Genomic DNA, 19,994 nt, shown 5'->3' with positions numbered 1-19,994 from the left:
GGGCATGCAAGTGCAGCTCCTATCTCTTTGAATGGGGTAACATCAAATTCTCTAAAGCGGTTTGCCAAGCTTTCGATTACATTTAATATTTGAAATCATCAATGAAATCTGACAACAACTGTCTCATAAATTTTGTTTGTGAACGCTTGAATCATGACAAAAAAAGGGCATTTTTTCAGGCTAGATCAAGCTAATGCGCATGCGCAGTCCTAACTGCGCGTCTCTATAGACCTTATGTAGCCCCGCCCCTTTTTAGCGCTGCGCTCGTTGTCTTTTGTCTTCCGGTTTGTATTGCCACAGCGAACTTACGTATTTATGAATGAACTGCTCGTTTTAAAATCTTACTGTTTGACTGATATTTGTTAAGACATCTGCTTTAAACATTACAAAGCTCAGGATAACTTTCATTAACTCTACAAGTAAATCTTCTTCACCAGCTAATTATTCTATGACAGCGATGCCATATAGAAATATACAGAGCTACCGCGAAAACGGAAGTTCAAAGACAATATTATAAAGATAGCGGTGCACTTGTTTATCTGGCGCATAAGGTCTATAAGACCTTATTTACAGAAATATACAGAGCTGTGTTTATCTTATGAAAGAATAGAGGTTCAGGTGAGAAGACATGTTTATTACAAAAAAAAAAAAAAAATGATGTTGAGATGTTTAGAAAGAATGTGAGCAAACAAAGATTGGAGTTTCACAATTTTATTAGTTGTTTTTGTCATAACAAACATGACATGATGTTATAAATATCATCAGTTATTTTTAGTGACAGTGATATGTGTTTAGTCTGTTTGTTGGTGAGTATAAATGTAAAAGCTGCAGGTAAACATCAGATCTGAACTGTCCCTGAAGCAGAGGTTGATGAACAGACCTTCACATACTACAGCTGATGGGAAAAAGAAAAAGAGAAAGAGCTAGGAGAAAGAGAGCAAGTTAGTGTCGGCACGTGAGAATAAAGGTCACGCAGAGCAAAACTGGTCTGATATCAGGTCTTTGTGATACAATCTAACTTCTGCTACTGTCAAGTCTCTGCTGAAAAGACCAGCTTAGATGGCCTTGTTGGAACTCCAGCATGCAAAACACAACATATACACAAGACAGTTTTTTTTTTTTTTTTTTTTTTTTAGCAGGGATGGCCTCCATTGTGTCCAGATTTGCTTCTGCGTGACCTTTAACCTCAGGAACCACATTTCTGTATAGCTGTCTCTGTAGGTGCAGATGACCCAGCAGCACCCTCTGGCTCTGGAGCTGCCATTAATGCACTGTCTGATGCATTTCTCTTCTTTTTACCTGGAAACACACAAACAAGACCAGCAACTTCAGTGACATTTGAAAACACCCTCTGTACATAGTGGAATGGACTGATGTACTCTGATGTACTCTGATGCCTTATTCAGATAAGGCTATAGAGTAATAAATCACTGACATACACTTTCACCCTGTAGTGCAACAGCTGGGTTCAGAAGTTAAAACTCCCTTCATTTTCTCCACAAGGAAATTGATTTTGAACGATAACATAAACCTTTAAAGAAAGACCTACTGTGAGCTAGGAGGTTGTTAATTCATGGAAGCTGCCAGCCCACATTATTTCAGTTTATTTTTTTTAAATAATCGTGTTTAACAATGAAATTCCTGGTGGAAAAACTACATTACTCATGATGCTGTACAGAAAATTACACCACAAAATACTGAAATGTTTGTATGTATATATATATATATATATATATATATATTGCAATAAAAATATATTGTTTTTATACAGATAATCAATATTTGTAAATTATTAGTTTTATATTTGTTTTTAATTCGATTATGCTGTTCGCAATGCTTCATGGGATTGTAGTTCTTTCCCTCAAAAAGTACACAGTCTGTACCTTCGTCTTTTTGTCGATTTTCAAAAACTTTTTTGCTTCAAATCAAAGTTTTATAGTGTTATGTTTTTACACCGTAGCTGATTGGCTTGGTTCATGGCTTATAACTCTTGAACAAAGACTATTTTAAAATTCCTATCGAGAAAAAAAAAAAAAAAAAACTTCCGGAACCAGCGCCACTGAAAGGGGCGGAAACTGTTGCACTCTACATGTTTCTGGTTATGGTTTCTGGTCTTGCTGTGAATGACACATCGATGCTGTTCCAAATTTAGAATTCTCTTATTTCATTAAGAATTTTACATTTCGTAATATGTAATCACAATTTGATAACTTGCTATTCCTGTGAATTGACTACTTTAAATAACAAATATCTATTTATTTATAATATAAACTCACCTTTAGCCAGGCTACATGGTGTGAGAACAGGTTGTTCTGTTTGCTCTCCCTCTTTAAGAGCAGCTCTGATCTTGCGCACCACATAGACGCTGGCTGTAGAGGAAAGGATACAAGTCATCATACAAAACACAAATCACTACACTGCTACATGTCAAGAAAGGTAATGCCTTTTTGTTAATGTTTGTTAATAAAAAACTAATATTATTTAACTAAACTACTAAACTAAATGTTTTGAATCTTATTTCTAATGTTAAAGGCTTATAAAGAAGTAATAAGTCTTACCTTTTATTAGAAGTCATACCATGATGTAGGCTACAGAATGTACAGTTTCTACTGTATTCCGTTTCCTAACTAACAATTTGACTTGAAACACAAGCGTTTACAGGTTATGAATGTTACCGTTGTCTTTACGGATGCGCCCTGACTGTCCAGTTCGCCAGCTGCTGTTATGAAAATATGTTACGTATGGTTACTGTTGCATTTATCATCAATTTAACAACGCACTCTTTACTGATTGGCTCCTTCGTCACTTATGATGAGTTGTTCACCAATCGCTATTAAACGCGCTTAGATGATATAACAAACCACAGCCAATCAGAAAAACAGAAACAGCGAAATAACAGGTCTTCTTTTGCTCATTTTTTTTTTTTTTTAAACACTTTAAATTATGTTTAAATACTTTTAGAATCAACTTTTTTGGATTTTTATTCCATAAAGCTATATACAGAGCGATAAATATGGTCTATTTCTGACGAGAATAAGCAGTGTTCACACTTCTGTCCACTCGGTGTCAGTATTGTTTAAATTAGCTTTCGTAAGACAAAGTTACACAAACAGACACCAGTTCATATCACTGGCTTATTCCGAGAAGCTTTTATAACCCTCTTATTAGGCAGTTCATGGGAATCATGTCTTACTCCACAGGACTTTCTCATTAAAACATCCTGATTTAAGTGCTGAGACTCAATATCTAGAACTTAAAGTTAATTCTAAAGTTAGAGTGCTACCTCATTCTACAAGACAAGACACAAACACGAGAGAAATATATTTGTATTTAAAAATTGTTGAATCCGTAAACAATACAAAAATATAGCATACATTTTCATAAATATAATAGTAAAACATGCTCAAATTTTCTCAAAGTATATCATATGTCTGAAATATTCAGCTGAATGAAATACAAAAGGCAGTCTTTAATTCCATTATATGCAACAAAATCTATTAGAGGTGGTAAATAGCTTGAATGAAAGCTTTCCCACATTAATACAGTACAAACAAACGTTATGATACTACCCGTCATTAAAGGCAAAGGAAGACGTTCTATCAACCATTTTCTTTTCTGTTTTCCAACTATAATAATACATATTTTAATTGAACATAAAAGCTGCAACACAGAAACACTGAATGAAATTCTTTAAAGGCACACACAGACACACTTCTTTTCTAAACATTTTCCAAGGGTCCCCTGTCTTTTAAGATCATGTTCGGACTGTAAAAGATGACGTTGTTGTCCTCATCATCAGAATCGGAGTGTGTATCAAGGTCATGTGTGTATCTTACATTCGTGGCATGGTACTCTCCAATCCTTGTGCTGTCACACAGTCGAGACTGGACCGCCATCTGAGGAAAACACATATGTTGCGTGAATGAGAGATTAAAATCAAACAGCAAAAATGTGTCTGGTCTGCATTGCTGCTTATGTTGCCCAGTAACCATAATGATACAGGAAGGGACCGTCTCACTGACATACAAGGAGACGAGTCACAGCCATCCATGGCTGAGTTTGGTAAGTGTGAACTGTACCTTTATTCCTGTTGAACTCAGTTGACTCCAGGTGTCCTTACCGAAGACGAGAGCATTTGCAAGTCCATGCAATGGTGCACTGAGCACGTGCAGTAATGTCAGAGAAAACACAGGGTCCTCTGGGTAAGCAGCATTATGCAGTCTGCAGAAATACACATACATATCAGACACACGTACAATGATTACAATTCTCATTACAAATTTGCATTTACGCAATTCATGTGGGACATACATCAGGTCAGAAAATGCAGAAATTCATATAAATACAGAAGATCACACCCCTGAGGTTCAGTATGTAAAATGTGAAAAAACACAGTTACCGATTAATGAGGGGGAAGATGGAGACGAGCAGATAGACAGAGGGATACCACTTCAACGGTCTGATCTCTTCAGCTAGAGAGATCTGCAGGAAGGAGTAATGATACATTATTGATGTATAAACTAGTGGATGGCAGGACTGTCATATCTGCACATGCACTAATACACACACTTACCTTCCTCCGCTCTCTTTCAGGATTAAAGGTGCCTAACCAGGAACGCATCTGAAATAAAGACAGTAACTTTAAACATGCATTTACACTCCTGGTACATGGATCATAATGTGGTGTGTGGCTGAACAAAGCACTGCTCCACCACCATAGCACAAAACTCATCATCTCATCAGTGATATTTTACTGTACAATGCTGAAAGAAATCCCATAATTTGTTTAATAAAACAAGCTTCAATATAAAGAGTTTTGACAGAAAGAACATTTTGGTGGAACTTCTCCTAGTAAACTTGTGTGTCCTCCTGCAATGGCCTATTCTGCAATGGGTGTAAACAATCTGGTAAGAAACCACGTAAAACCTGTGCAGAGTACACGGATGTCTGCACGTACATGAGCATGTGTGGCCTGTTTTATTGCGTCAATGTCTAAGAATCTGCCAGTCGTGCAAAAATTTCACTTTCAGCCTTACCGCGGCACGTCAACGTTACAGAGAACAGGGAAGAGATAAGCAAAGTGCTTTTTTTCAAGATAAATTTGAATCACACACCTAAGTTAGACCTAACATTGCCATGCAATCAAATTTTCAAAGTAGTGATACAATTTTTTAGCAGATTTTTGTAAGCTACATTCACTCACCCTCTCGTTGGCCACACAGATGATTCGAGCATAACAGCAGATCATGAGGATAATAAGGCTAAACAGTGGGATGTACCATCTGCAAAAAATAAACAAAGAAATACTTTACACCTCAAACAAGACAATACACACAAACAGAGGCCTCTAAAAGTATTTGTACACGTTCACTTGATAGTGTGCTTGTTGTATTATTCTTTAAAATAAATACCAAGGGATTCTGGCTGATAACGATAAGACGATAACTATTTTCATGTTATGGCCAATAATATATAATGTAATAATTAAATTTAAAATATATGATGTAATATATATTTTTATAACTTGTCTAAAGTTTGAAATAAATCACTAAAAACTAAAATAATTTTTTATAATATAATAATTTTCTTTACATTTGTCTAAATGAGTTTAAAACACTAAGGGCTGGTTTCACAGACAGTGCTTAGATTAAGCCTGGATTAGGCTTTAGTTCAATTAGGACGTTTAAGTAGTTTTTATAAATGCGCTTTAGAAAAAACATTACTGATGTGCATCTTGAGACAAAACAATGGCACTGACATATTTTAAGAGATGTCAGTACAAGTTGCTTTCAGTTAAAACAGCTCAAACATGCATTTTAGTCTGGGACTAGGCCTAAGCCTTGTCTCTGAAACCAGGGGTAAAAAGTAAAATCAAGAATTTAAATGCTACAAGTGAATTTAAGTATCACAACATTTTAAAATAATTTTGAAGTATGAAAAATGTATATTCATTTTTAGATTTGCTAAAGTTTAACATTATTAATAAGTTAGAATTTTTAAAGATTACTTTTAAGTGATATTTGGATTATGGCAAAGGTAATGCAAATGTAAATGTATGGGAAATTAACATGACCAATTAAATATTCAATATCGACCAATAACTTTAGGTGTCCAAATATATTTGTGGCCAGTGTTTACCAGTGTGATATAACACAGCAATAATAACTATAACTGTACATAATTAGTAGAGTGAAAAATATTCTAAGCAGCTCCAGCATGCACAAAAACCTGTCAGAACAAGAACGGAAATTCCTGAGATTCAAATAGCATGAGCTACGTAAACCTCATAACATAGTTACATTACTCCGACCCAGATTCATCCCTAGAAACAACATGCATTTCCGCAAAACACTCATACACATGCTGAACATTACAAACTTACATGCCAAACCTCCACCCAACATGATTATCTGTGATCCAACTGCAGGACAAGAATGAGACAAAAAGGACTGATGACTAAAGTAGTGTTGCAACTGCAATTAAAAATATATCAAAAATGAAAGGTCATATACCACCAGGCTCCAGCAGGACCGTAGTATCCAGCCATCAGGGGGAGGGTGGACATGAACAGAGGAACCCCCCATGCCACCACATGGTACGGTCTGAGAAACACATGCAGATGTTAGGAACACTTTATATGTATGTGTACACAACTAAACATGTGTTTGTTTGTGTATAATGACTCACATCTCATAATGTTCAGTTCTGATTTCTTTCACCAGGTTCAGGTAGAGATTGAAAGTAATAAGACACACCCACACCAGTGCAGTCCAGTCTGAAACAAACAGCCAAAAACTAGAACAACAACAGCAATCTATCATGACATCAGTCTACAAAGGATGTCTTCTTTCTATTTTGATGCACTGCAGTTACTAGAGATACTGCATATTCACACTTGTCTGTAATATTTAATTTTATTCACAAATATCATACTGTATGTGTTTTTTGTTGTTGTTGTTTTTTTGTGGTGTGAATTTTATTTCTGTATTTAAATGTCTTCTGCAAGTTACATCAAAGACAAAATTAAATAATCTTATTATACCCGGTTAGAATTGATGATCTGTTACTTTACATTAACATGACTGTACACAAATAAACACACATCTTTTAATAAGTTGACAAATTTACCAAAATATGTGAGCCACCAGGCTTGAAAATTACACAGAGAGCCCACTGGATGAGACTCTCCCTGCAGATGAGAGGAAAGGAAAAGATGAAATAAAGTTATTAAAGAGGGTTTAAAAACTCCATTTTCAACATACATTAGCTTGAATAATTACTCTCTGCCTACATATGTCTCTCTCTCTTAGGCATACATACAAATTTATACTCAACACAACTTACCATAACATATGCAACACTGTCAAAAAAAGCAGCTACTGTCAAACTGACTACCATTTTCTGAAAAACAAAGGAAAAGATAGAAATACAATTATAAAATACAGATAGAAAAAGATGCAATATTCCAAATAATTAATAATAATCAACAATATAACTGAATATGTAATCAGAATTTTACTGAATTTTAAATTATGTTGGGAAATTACACTACTGTTCAAAAGTTTGGGGTTGGTAAGAGTTGTTTATGTTTTTGAATGAAATCTTGAACAAGACTGCACTTTTAATTTAAAAAAAAACAGTTTACTATTTTAATACATTGTAAGAAGTTGTTTATTCCTGTGATGGCAAAGCTGAATTTTCAGCATCATTACTCCAGTCTTCAGTGTCACATGATCCTTCATAAATCATTCTTATATGCTGATTTGTTGTACAAGAAACATTTATTATTATTATCAATGTTGAAAACATCTATATATATATATGTAACAAAACATCTTTACTATCACTTTTGATTAATATAATGCATCCTTGCTGAATAAAAGTATTCATTTCTTTTAAATAAAAAATAAAAAAGATCTTACTACCACCAAACAGTTGAACAGTAGTGCATGTATCTTGGCAATTCAAATGAAACACTGTACCTGAGCCAAAGAGTTATATCTGCGCAGCAGCCATATTACAAAGAGCATGAAAAAGCTACAGATAGGAAATTTTAAGATGGTTAAGAATCCTCAAAAGTCACTTTAAAACAAAGCAGCAATATGCCAAATGAATTGACTCACCATGCCACTAATGAAAATGTCCCTGTAGCTCTTTTCACTTTAAGAATCACATCCTGAGGATTAAAATACATATACACATCTAATGAAAACTAAAATGACAAATCAGGAAAGAAAAGATCTATGACATTAGGCTAAAGAACGCTTACAACAGCATTTTCACATATTTTACTTTTCATTTTAAATACACGTCTTTTCCCCCTATATTTCTTTACATTTTTATCATTATACAGTTCTTTTAGACACTTTGCAACCATTTACCAAAGAAATGTAAACCGTTTTCCTACTCCTCGTGTGTTGGGTGGTTCATCCCACCACAGATCAATAAGTAATTCATTTCCAACTGAACTCACCTCACCGTGAGCCATCTTATATACTTTCCACAAGAATGTTTAAATGTTTAACTGAAATTAATTGATTATCAATCATAATACTTTCTTACTTTCACGTCTAAGAGTTAAACTAGTGAACACCATCATCCCTACCTGGAACCGATGATGTCATGCTGTGATTAGCATGAGTGCTAACAGTTAAGCATTACAGTAATTTTTAAAACAAGTTTATACTTACACATCGATAGTCGTCAGGCGCTGCTTTGAAGAAAGTACAGCGGGAGCTGCTGCTAGCGTTGTTAACCTGGAATGGATGGTCATCTCCCATTTTTATTGTTTCTTTTTACCAACTAATATTTTGATGTGGACAACACACATCATGAGAACGCCACAGCCACATTGACACGTAAGGCAGGCGCACTGGGACAAACAACACAACAATACGAAACGCGGTGACGTTTTTCCTTCGCAAAAAGTTACTGCCAGTATTTTTCATATAAAACATTATATTTTCTACAGACTTAGCTGTTGTTTATACAGGGAGGTCATGTTATTATATTACTTTCATTTAAATTTTATTTGAATTAAAATAGGTTAAATGGATAAGACTAGCATGTCTGTTACATTTGATCAAGATTTGTTTATTCATTTTTTATGTAGTGTCTTATGTTATGTTTTCATAATATGGTATGAAACATTTAGAAGAGTGAAAGCAAGATTCATTCAAGGAACATAGTGTGCCAGTTCACTTTGTCAAAATGTTTGTTGAGGTTTAGGTCCAAAAAAATAAGAATCTTTGGTATCTTTGAACAATAAGTCATTGTGCAATAAAAAGCATTTACATTTAAATATATTATAAAATACTTTACTTCTATTATTCAAATTATTGTATTTTAGCAACATCATGTGAATTCTGATCACTTATTCACACGTTTAAATTTGGTCAGTCCAATCAAGCCATACCTTCCAAGGATTTGAACCCAGTTTTATAAACAAAAACAGTACCACAAATCCAACAATTCTTGTATGTACCTAAAGGTGTTTTTGTTTTTTCCTCATGTCTGCTCATGGGCAAAAGTAACCTCACTGATGACCCTTCAAAATATGTGTATTATTTATAGACCTTTTACATATTTTTATTATGATCATAATAAGATTCATTGCATAGGTCTCACTTAACGTACATGTAGCCTACTTGCATGCACATTCAAGAAATTGAAATGGTAAATGGGAATTATATTGCAGAATATTAGATTAAATTACAGTAGAACTGATTATTATTTTGTCATTATGTCTAATCTATCAGTATCAAAAAGCTATTTAAATTATAGACTTTTGTAATAACTAAGGAATGAGGAGTTTGTACACTGTGACACAGGTGCAGGGTGTGTGTGAGCCTGTTAATTATGCATTGTTGAGCAGGATGAATAATAACCACAGATAAGACATATTCAATTTACAAAAGTTTATTTTGTTATAAAAATCAATTCAATACAAAACAAAGCAAATGTTTTTAACAATCATATTGGCCTTTAGGCACCATTTAACCCAGAATCTCATGGAACTCATCATGACACACACGCAGTGATTTTCAGAGTTGTCCACGTCATTGATTCACAGGATGATTCACAGATAGTTTCAGGTCATTAACAGGAAATGTTTCCATGGGTTTTCTACAGAGTTTCTGCTTCATCTAAAGGGGTTTTCACATAAGCAAACTATCATACGTTTAGTTCTTAAAGTCATCAGTCCTCAGGAACACACAGCGACGTCATAGGACAACAACTTTGAAGAAGAATGGAAAAAATAAAAGCTTTCAATTATACATAATACATAAATAGATTTAAATATCAAGGTAAGGCATGGCAGCCAGCCATTTAAACGGAGAATTTGTTTTGTTTTTGTTTGTTTTTTTTAAAAAAGGAAACTGTCAGTGCAAATAAAATAGGCTACCATAAGACAGGAAGCAGCCCTTACAATACGTCAGTGATCAACACCAAAACCAGTACTAGAACAAACCCACTTTCCCCTCTCGGTTTGCCTTGCAATCTTAACTTTTGACAGTTTAGGCTTCTGTTCGGTCAGTTCCTTTTGGCTCTTCCACAAATGCAGAATAGATCATATTAGATCAGAATAGTTCATCATATCCAAATAGACGTGTCCTTATGATGCAGGTCACTGTCCCCAGCCAGCAATGCCAATTTCCTGCTTGTATCGGTTTGTCAGGTTGTTAGCTTGGCTTGTGAGTTTGGACAGCACCCCATGCAAGCCCTTCAGATGGAACTGCAGGAGCTGCTCCAGATCCATGTCGCTCTCCGGTTCTGTGCGCACTGTCTCCGGCGCAGGAGTGTCTTTCTTGCGCCTCTGCTCCTCTGCGCGCATGACGCCCCATTCGATGTTGTTCCGGATGGACTTGAGCTGGCTGTAATAGCTGTACATGTCTTCCTCAGCATCCCGCAGATAGCTACCCGGGTCATTGGTTAGCTTCTGCACCTCTTTCTCTTGGTCCAGCGGCACATCTCTCAGCAGACTTGGCACCATGACCGTCTGATCCATGTTGTTGACGGCGCCGATGAAGCGGTTCATTGCCGTGAAGAGAGAGTTCTTCTGGCTGAGGGGTTCGGACATCTGCATTTTGGTGGATTATGAGGGTTAATTCGAGAGTGGTTTACTCTGTATGTTTCTCTCTCGTGTTCTGCGCTTCCTTCTGGAAATCTGCATTCCTTAATGTCTTTTATACACCGCTTTTCTTGCCCCTGGGCGTGACCGAAACCTGTTGGTCTGGTCTGGGATGTCAGGTCGGCCAAAAACCAGATTCCAACAGCAAGATACAAACCTCCGCACGGCCCATAGATACACAGGGAGCGGCACGAAAGTGCATGGATCAACTTGTTGCATAATTATTTAAGCAACATACAAACTTAATAAAAAATTCTGTTGTGAGGGCAGCAAATTCGACTTTGATTTTCAAGTACGTTTTACACATGACGCAAATTAGTAATGCCAGTAGGCCTAGTCCTGTAGGCTATAGGCCTATAAATGAACGGTCACAGGCTAACATTAATAAGGGTTAAAAGAGGGACAGGGAAAATCTAATCTTTAAATTATTTTCTGATTAGTAACATTGAAGCCAAAAGTTGCGTGCTTGATAGTTCACACAAAAATGAAAATTCTGTCATTTATTCACCCTCAAGTTGTTCCAAACCTTTCTTCTGCTGAACACAAAAGAATATATTTTGAAGAATATGGGTAACCAAACAGCTGATGGACCAAACTGACTTCCATAGTTTTCTTCTTCTTCTTCTTCTTCTTCTTCTTTTCATACAATGGAAGTCAATAAAGCCCATCAACTGTTTGGTACCAACATTCTTCAAAATATTTATTTGTGTTCAGCAGAAGAAAGAAATTCATACAGGTTTGGAATAACTTGAGGGTGAGTAAATGATGACAGAATTTTTGGGTATACTCTCTTTAAGTTATGAATAGGCCTATTAATGTTTGAAAAAATCATACCACATAAGCAAAAAAGAATGAACCCAACAGGAAGGAAAAGACACACATAAGATATGAGATACTATCTCAGTTGTGTCTTTGAGATGGCAATGAGATCAAATACAGAGAGAACGAGACTTTTGTTTTAGTCTACTGCTTTTTACGGAGTCTAAGAGTTTTAGAAGAGTTCTCAACAATGTCTCAAACTTTGCTCAGATTTGCCAAGATACCTGATGTGTCTCAATATTAGAACATTTTGGTATGCACTATTTAAACATTTCTCAACAGATTTTTAAGAGACTAAATGATCTGATGTTATCCACATTCATTTTATAGCTCTATACTTTTCACATGTGTCTATATTAATTTATCCAAAGGAATATCTGAGACAAAGCTGATACTGATGCAACATAATTGAGAACTCATTGAATGTCTCCTGAACTAAGAAAGACCAATCTAATAATGATTTTCACTGAAAAAAAACTGCTTTATAAGTCAACAAGATGTCAATTTGTTTCCTTAAAATGGGTTTTGGGGGCATGTTTCTGTCTTTCCTTGTATGGACTTCCAAAGCTTTTAAAGTGCTTATGTTAAATGCTCTGAAACTGTCCCTTCTGGCCTGTCAAATTAATCTGAATGCCCAGAAGGGATTTGGTTTGTTGTCCAATTCAACAAATTAACATAGGAGAAGTATTCAAGTGTAAATGAAACAATTGGGATGCTACTATGTGATTATAAAGGGTTCTCTTTGCACATATAATTGTAAGAATTCGCAAGGTCTTATTTCTATATTTGGCTTTCTTGAAATCATGTATGATATACAATACATCCAGAAACTAAAACACACACTCAGGCCTAATAAGGTCACAACTGAATGGTCAAACAATGTTTAGATGAGATAAGATCACAGCAAGGTTTCATTTAAAATAATTTTGCATACCAAGTCATAGAAAGGAAATCTGAGAAACCTTTGCAATGACTAGAATGCCTCGGATGATTTAGAAACCTGTTCTTCTGCTCTGACTCTCATCTCCACCCTTGTTCTAGGTCCATCTATGCCTCACCCCGAGAATCACTAAGAATTTTACCATTGTAAATGTATGATTTGCAAAAGTATACCATAGCATCGTCTCTTTTTCATGCAGCGCGTATCTTCACTTAACTTCACTGTTGATAGTTTCACTCACAGTCTAGACGTCCCCTAAACATCTTTTCACTATTATGCATATCCAGAGATGGACATAAATACATGAAAATGTATTTAAAATAAAAATACAAAATACCTCAGTTGAAATGTATCAAAATACAAATTTGTATTTAAATACAAATACAGTATTTTAAAAACACAAAATGTGAAATATCACTATTAGGCTTAAATCTGTCTAGATCTATTCTGAAGGCAAAGAACATTTTGGTGGGTACAACTGCTTAGAAACTTTTGTTTTCATTTCACTTACCCTTACCACCAACTTCTCAAAAAGACTGGGTTTAAGGTGTCATCTGTGCGCCATTTTCTATACTTATTTCTGACAAGGTTACACTGCCACCTATTAATTGTGGTGAACACTATTAAATAAAACATGTAAAACTGTGGTAACATTTACCACTATCTAGCAAGGAGTAGGGATGGATGACCAAAATCTTTAATCACAATATGAGTAATGTTCACAGTAACAATATATATAATGATATGGTCTATTTTTTCTGGAAAAAAAAGGTTGTCACAATACCAAAATTTTAGATACCAGTGAAATTCCACTATTCTCAATACCAGTTTTGATACTGAAGGGGTGGATTCTGGAATCCACTGCCGCTTCAATATATATCTTTTAAGTTATTAACCAACATTTATCTTTCTGTTAAATTATTTGAATTACTTCTTCAACATATGTTAAAGCATTTCTTTTCCTTTTCAAACACTAGAAAATACTTTTGAATATTGTCTGTACCTCTCACTGAGAGAAAAGAACATGTTTGTCAGAATGTTTTGGGAAAGTTTCCTGCTCAGAGCAGAGATCAGATCAACTTCAACCTTGACAAAGCTTTGAATCATGTGTAACTGTGTATGTGCGCTAAGTGTTCTGTGCAGGTCCTTTGTACTGGTGGACAACTGGCACTCTGCTTGAGACCAGCAGACGCCATGTCATGAACCCAAAAGGACATCCGGTACCTAAATCCAGGGTCCTCTCGTCAGCATCGTGACGAATGGCGATATGCCTCTGACTATCTGTCCATGTGTGGAAGATTACCAAATTTGTCTATTTTTCTTAGCCAATCAGAATCATTCAACCTGAAGTAATGACGTAGTCAGTGGACTCTGTTAAGAGTATAATTGTTGTGGAAATGTGAATGTACGAGAGCGGCCTACGAACTCCTTGTGAGACCTAAAGCTGGCTTCTGCTGATGAAACTGCAAACTATTCTTCAGTAAAATTCTCTTCAATTTATTATTTTTTTTAAACTTTGACTCCGGGTCTTTATTCAACATATCTGGTCTTTTGGGTCTTTAACTGTAAAATTCCCCTACAATATCAAAGCAAAAAAATTTATATGTAAGCAATTATTGAAGACAAATGACAAGTAATAGGACAAATAAATAGAGAACAAAGATATTAAATAAAGAGTGCTAAGTAAGAAATACTACAGAAATGTAATAATCTAATGTAAAATAAAACATTGTATAGTCTTCACTGTATTAATTAAATATAAATTAATTCGTATTAAAGTTACAAAAGTTATTCAGTTAAGATCAGTGATTTTGACATATTTTTGTGTGTATTTGACGGTTTAGCGGTGCACAGAAAGCTGCCTGTCAGTGTGCAAATACTGAAATGAGTTCTCGGGATGAGTTCTCTTTTGCGGGATGAGTTCTCTTTTACGGGACGAGTTTTCTTTTGCGGGATGACTTTTCTTTTGCGGGATGAGTTCTCTTTTGCGGGACGAGTTTTCTTTTGCGGGATGACTTTTCTTTTGCAGGATGAGATCTCTTTTGCGGGATGAGTTCTCTTTTGCGGGATGAGCTCTCTTTTGCGGAATGAGTTTTCTTTTGCGGGATGAGTTCTCTTTTGCGGAATGAGCTCTCTTTTGCGGAATGAGTTTTCTTTTGCGGGATGAGTTCTCTTTTGCGGGATGAGATCTCTTTTGCGGGATGAGTTCTCTTTTGTGGGACGAGTTTTCTTTTGCGGGATGAGTTCTCTTTTGCAGGATGAGATCTCTTTTGCGGGATGAGTTCTCTTTTGCGGGATGAGATCTCTTTTGTGGGATGAGTTCTCTTTTGCGGGACGAGTTTTCTTTTGCGGGATGACTTTTCTTTTGCGGGATGAGATCTCTTTTGCGGGATAAGTTCTCTTTTGCGGGATGAGATCTCTTTTGCGGAATGAGTTTTCTTTTGCGGGATGAGTTCTCTTTTGCGGGATGAGTTCTCTTTTGCGGGACGAGTTTTCTTTTGCGGGATGAGTTCTCTTTTGCGGGACGAGTTCTCTTTTGCGGGACGAGTTTTCTTTTGCGGGATGAGTTCTCTTTTGCGGGACGAGTTCTCTTTTGCGAGATGAGTTCTCTTTTGCGGGACGAGTTCTCTTTTGCGGGACGAGTTTTCTTTTGCGGGATGAGTTCTCTTTTGCAGGACAAGTTTTCTTTTGCGGGATGATTTTTTTTTTGCGGGATGAGTTCTCTTTTGCAGGACAAGTTTTCTTTTGCGGGATGGGTTTTCTTTTGCGGGATGAGATCTCTTTTGCGGGATGAGATCTCTTTTGCGGGATGAGTTTTCTTTTGCGAGATGAGTTCTCTTTTGCGGGATGAGATCTCTTTTGCGGGATGAGTTCTCTTTTGCGGGATGAGTTTTCTTTTGCGGGATGTGTTTTCTTTTGCAGGATGAGTTCTCTTTTGTGGGATAAGTTCTCTTTTGCGCTCACCCAATGCTAGATGGAGTCGTAGAGCTGCAGCTCACATGCATGAAAGTTGCGGTTGGGAGCCTGAACTAGTTGATAGAGGAATTCAGCAGCCTAATAAAGAGGATGACTGGCATAACGTATTTATGTATTTTGAAAATACAAAACTACTCAACTTAAATGTATTTAAATAACATTTGATGTTTTTTTCAAAGGCTTTAAAATACAAAATACAAAATCGTATCTAATACTGCCCATATAGTCTGATTCCACTCTGATCTGATACTGCAGGGCAGATGCCAGTAAAAAGTCATGGTGAAACTAAAAAAACAACAACTAAAGCATGCCCAATGACCCCACATTCATGATAAAACACACGCTTTTCTTTTTATGATAAGATCAGTACACTTAACATAAAAATACCACAGTGGTTTTAAATGCATTCCCATACTCTGAATCATGTCGCTGCTGGACTGTATTGTATTTCTGTCCTGTGCAGAATAAGACATGCAAGGGATGACCTGAGAGTTTATCTGTTATGTAAAATGTTTCTAAGCAATTTCACATGATTATACAGAAACCTACAATGATGGCCATTATAGTAAATGAAAATGAATTGGATTATTGTTTTTTCACTGAGTGCATTTTTCAACCTCTTTCTGTTGTTAAAAAAAAAAAAAAAATAGAATCATCAAATGTCAAATGTTTTATAATGCATACCATTTCACACAATGTCAGAGCCCCCTCTATAGGTCATACTGGTATTTGCACAACTAAAATACTTGAATAATACAATGTTGTGAAAAGTATTTAATTTATTTAAATTAATTGTTTATTTCTCCTTTAAAACCCCCATTTTCAAAGTTTGTTGAGACATATGATTACTAATTTTATGATACAAAAGCAGATGATGACAGTATTCTGTTTGTTTAGGTTTTTTGTTTTTCAATTTTTTTTAAATTTGAGTTTGGGAATTTGCGGCCTATAGTCTGTCAGGATGCACACCATCAAACCCTGAAGAAAACAAATAGAAACATTACTTAACAAACACAAAGGCATTATTAATGCTCACATCTTGACATATACACTTTACCATAATGGTCCACTTGCGGTTCTCGGCTTCTTTAAACACGAGGGAACGTGGTGAGTAGAAAACTTCATCATCTACTTCCTCTGCTTTACGTGGGAGACAGTGTAGAAATGTCCAGTCTGGTGCAGCCACACTTCCTGTCTGTCAGCAATTCAACAGAAACATGAAAAAAACTTCATAACACTATTCAGAAGCATTTTTTTTATTTCCACAATAAGGCTGCATATAAATGCATTATAATCATAATGGAATAAAAAAGTCTAGACTAGTCTAGATCAAACTAGACAAAGTTGATAGATGTTTGTCTACCTGCATGGTGATCTGGTAACCATGGAAATCTTTCAGTCTCTTCTTCTTCTCCTCCTCTTGGCCCATGCTCACCCAAGTGTCAGTAACCAGCACACTACTGTCCCGTGCTGCCTCCACTGGATCCGTCAGGAATTGCAACTTGGTACCAAACTATAGCATGAATATCATAATTAGCTAATCATTGCATACTATACACACGTTGGTGAACGTTAAAAACTCTATAAAACACTTTTACACAGACTTATTCAGTTCTTAAAGACAATTATTAAAGAATCATTTCACATACATAGACAAACACATAGGCCTAATGCAAATGCATGGTATAGAGCATACATTATAAAGATAAAGCAGACATTATAAAAAGACAGTTGCATTGTAGGGCAGTCTATACCTGCTTAGATAAACGCTGAGCCTCTTGAGTGACGTTAGCATCTGGCTCATAACCCTAAAGATAAGAGGTTAAATTTAGGTAAAATCATTTCAGAGATAAACATAAATATATGTATATAGCCGTTCAAAAGTAGGTACAATTTTTAATGTTTTTGAAAGAAATCTCTTATGCTCACCAAGGCTGCATTTATTTCATGAGCAATACAGTAAAAACAGTTATACTGTTAAATAATATTACAATTTAAATACACTGTTTTCTATTTTAATATATTTCAAAATGTAATTTATTACTGTGATGGCAAAGTTGATTTTTCAGTACTCCAGTCTTCAGCGTCACATGATCCTTCAGAAATCATTCTAATATGCTGATTCTCAAGTAAAATTTCTTATTATTATCAATGTTAAAAACAGTCGTGCTTTTTAATATTTTTGTGGAATCCGTGATATATATATATATATATTTTTCAATTTAATGTCCTTGCTGAATAATTAACAAAAAAAAAAAAAAAAAACATTTGAATGGAAATGTATGCATAACAGCTCTGAAAGGGGCAGACCTTGGGTGTGGCCACTTTTAGATTGACACCTAGTTTAGCCAATGACATCATGAAGGAGTGAAGAACGTTGTTTCCATCACCTATCCAAGCCAAAGTGAGGCCTTTTAATGAGCCGTAGTGCTCCTGTAAGAGTGAAAACGAACACATGAGTGAAGGTACTTCAGTTTATGTATGTGTAAGTGTCGGTGAATTTGTACCTGCAGTGTCATTAGATCAGCCAGAATCTGTATAGGGTGGTAGAGGTCAGACAGGCCATTGATGATTGGTATAGAAGCGTCTTTATCCAGGTGCTCCAGAGATGAGTGACTATACACCCGAGCTAACACGATATCAGCTAAACCAGAAAGCACCCTGCCATACATACACACTCACATATAAGACCATGTCAAGACCTCACAGTATTGAGTCTAAACAGTGTTTACAATGTGTTTAAATTCAGACCTGGCCGTGTCTGTGGTGCTTTCATTGACGCCTAGATGGATATCCTGGGGTGTGAGAAAACATGGATGGCCACCCAACAGAGAGAACCCTAGTGAAAGAGAGAGAGAGAGAGAGAGAGAGAGAGAGAGAGAAGCTGTCTATGCATCAGATCCTTTGTGCTGTATCCACCCCTATTCATTCATTTTGTTCAGAGACCGCACTGATAAATTTAAGCCCTTTCACAAGCTCAAACTCTGAATGACACCTGTTTCAGTGGACATGCGGGTCCTAGTGCTCCTCTTTTCAAATATCATGGCAATAGATTTGCCTTGAAGTAATGGGACATACTGTGCATAGAAAGAGAAATAAATTAACATTGTTTATCAGTCCTGAAAATGGTGAGATTTCCAATCAGTAAGTTCAATAGTTGCAGTATATTTTGCAGTACCTCGCCCCTGTGCTTTATTCGATGCTTTAGGTCAGCAGAAACCCAGAGGATATGTTTAATTTCCTCTGCATTAAAGTCCTTTAGTGTTAGAAAGCTGCTGCCCTTCAGCTTAACACTCTCCAGAGTTGCTTTTCCCACTCTGTGGACGTACAGATGCATGCACATGATACAGATGGAAAACTGCTTGAATATTAAAAAGAGAATAGAAAACTCAAACACACTTTATAAAAACAGTTCATGTAAAACAACATTTTAAATAACATTTTCAAATTGCTATCTAGAATATTGTGTTGGCTATTTATATTAATTTTTTGCCATACATAGCATTTAAATGAGGTGCACAAAAGCTAGTGATTTTAAAAAAGTGACATTTTTTAAAATGGTTAAAAACTCAAAAAGTATCAGAATCTAAAGGATACATGTTCCTTTATAAAATATATAAATTCAGCAAAAATGTTAAATGTTAATGTTATGTTAAAATATCCACGTTATTAGCCAACTACACATTAATTAAATGTATTAATTAAAAAGGTATTAAAATAATTTTTTTTATGCTTAACAGATCAGCTTTTTCCTATACATTAAAAAGAGAACATTAATCAAACTTTCACGACACTCATGACTACTTAATATTTAAATGAACTGTTGTTGAGTATTATGTACTGTAATAATATTTGTTAATATATTATTAATCAAAGTTATTATACAATGTCATTCAAAATTGCAGACAGCAGCAAACCATATTTCTTGTTTATGGCAAACTTTGAGACTCACCTAAAGTTCCTGCTTTGGCAACATTTTGCAAATTTCAGACTATAATATATTCTGTTTTTGAGAGCAAACATTTTACTGACATATGTAAACATGAAGCTCAAAACTGGCGCAACCAAATCAATGCATTTCCACGCGTTCCCTGTCATGCAGCATTAGGGGCGTGGCTAACGGTGCGG

General features: G+C 35.6%; 3 protein-coding genes across 4 annotated transcripts; all 3 read right to left on the bottom strand.

The window, feature by feature from the left end:
* Window positions 1-695: 695 nt before the first annotated feature.
* On the bottom strand, window positions 696-8,879 carry si:dkey-100n23.5 (cyclic AMP receptor-like protein A). Of its 2 annotated transcripts, XM_051905362.1 has the most exons (15): window positions 8,691-8,879; window positions 8,124-8,176; window positions 7,983-8,037; window positions 7,345-7,401; window positions 7,129-7,189; window positions 6,688-6,775; window positions 6,513-6,602; window positions 6,383-6,421; window positions 5,204-5,282; window positions 4,574-4,621; window positions 4,400-4,482; window positions 4,080-4,221; window positions 2,559-3,896; window positions 2,277-2,369; window positions 696-1,299 (listed from the first exon to the last, which is right to left on the bottom strand). In XM_051905362.1, exons 1-13 carry the CDS (start codon window positions 8,778-8,780, stop codon window positions 3,720-3,722), a joined length of 1,062 nt encoding a protein of 353 aa, XP_051761322.1. In that variant the 5' UTR covers window positions 8,781-8,879; the 3' UTR covers window positions 696-1,299; window positions 2,277-2,369; window positions 2,559-3,719. The 2 variants fall into 2 exon arrangements, with proteins under 2 accessions (XP_051761322.1, XP_051761323.1); XM_051905363.1 differs by lacking the exon at window positions 7,983-8,037 and having other exon boundaries at window positions 8,691-8,829.
* Window positions 8,880-9,902: 1,023 nt separating this feature from the next.
* mid1ip1a (MID1 interacting protein 1a) lies at window positions 9,903-11,423 on the bottom strand. Its single transcript, XM_051905695.1, has one exon. It carries the CDS (start codon window positions 11,084-11,086, stop codon window positions 10,628-10,630), a length of 459 nt encoding a protein of 152 aa, XP_051761655.1. The 5' UTR covers window positions 11,087-11,423; the 3' UTR covers window positions 9,903-10,627.
* A 5,204-nt stretch (window positions 11,424-16,627) lies between these two features.
* Window positions 16,628-19,945, bottom strand: otc (ornithine transcarbamylase). The gene is made up of 10 exons (XM_051906548.1): window positions 19,819-19,945; window positions 19,045-19,183; window positions 18,862-18,943; window positions 18,618-18,705; window positions 18,374-18,527; window positions 18,177-18,299; window positions 17,621-17,674; window positions 17,230-17,379; window positions 16,924-17,061; window positions 16,628-16,844 (listed from the first exon to the last, which is right to left on the bottom strand). The coding sequence occupies exons 1-10, from the start codon at window positions 19,908-19,910 to the stop codon at window positions 16,776-16,778; spliced, it is 1,089 nt and encodes a 362-aa protein (XP_051762508.1). The 5' UTR covers window positions 19,911-19,945; the 3' UTR covers window positions 16,628-16,775.
* Between the last annotated feature and the right edge of the window lie 49 nt (window positions 19,946-19,994).

The sequence above is a fragment of the Ctenopharyngodon idella genome, chromosome 9 (genome assembly GCF_019924925.1).
Source record: "Ctenopharyngodon idella isolate HZGC_01 chromosome 9, HZGC01, whole genome shotgun sequence".
In the NCBI taxonomy this organism is placed as follows: domain Eukaryota; kingdom Metazoa; phylum Chordata; class Actinopteri; order Cypriniformes; family Xenocyprididae; genus Ctenopharyngodon; species Ctenopharyngodon idella.
This window is presented reverse-complemented; position numbering and strand designations above follow the sequence as displayed.

Coding starts and splice junctions, on each gene's coding strand:
- si:dkey-100n23.5 (XM_051905362.1), bottom strand. CDS start 8,780: ATGGGAGATGACCATCCATTCCAGGTTAACAACGCTAGCAGCAGCTCC. Junction 8,038..8,123: donor ACATTTTCATTAGTGGCATG/GTGAGTCAATTC, acceptor TCCTATCTGTAG/CTTTTTCATGCTCTTTGTAA. Junction 6,422..6,512: donor GGTCCTGCTGGAGCCTGGTG/GTATATGACCTT, acceptor CTTGTCCTGCAG/TTGGATCACAGATAATCATG.
- mid1ip1a (XM_051905695.1), bottom strand. CDS start 11,086: ATGCAGATGTCCGAACCCCTCAGCCAGAAGAACTCTCTCTTCACGGCA.
- otc (XM_051906548.1), bottom strand. CDS start 19,910: ATGTTTACATATGTCAGTAAAATGTTTGCTCTCAAAAACAGAATATAT. Junction 19,184..19,818: donor TGCCAAAGCAGGAACTTTAG/GTGAGTCTCAAA, acceptor GTACGTCCACAG/AGTGGGAAAAGCAACTCTGG. Junction 16,845..16,923: donor ACCGCAAGTGGACCATTATG/GTAAAGTGTATA, acceptor TGTTTTCTTCAG/GGTTTGATGGTGTGCATCCT.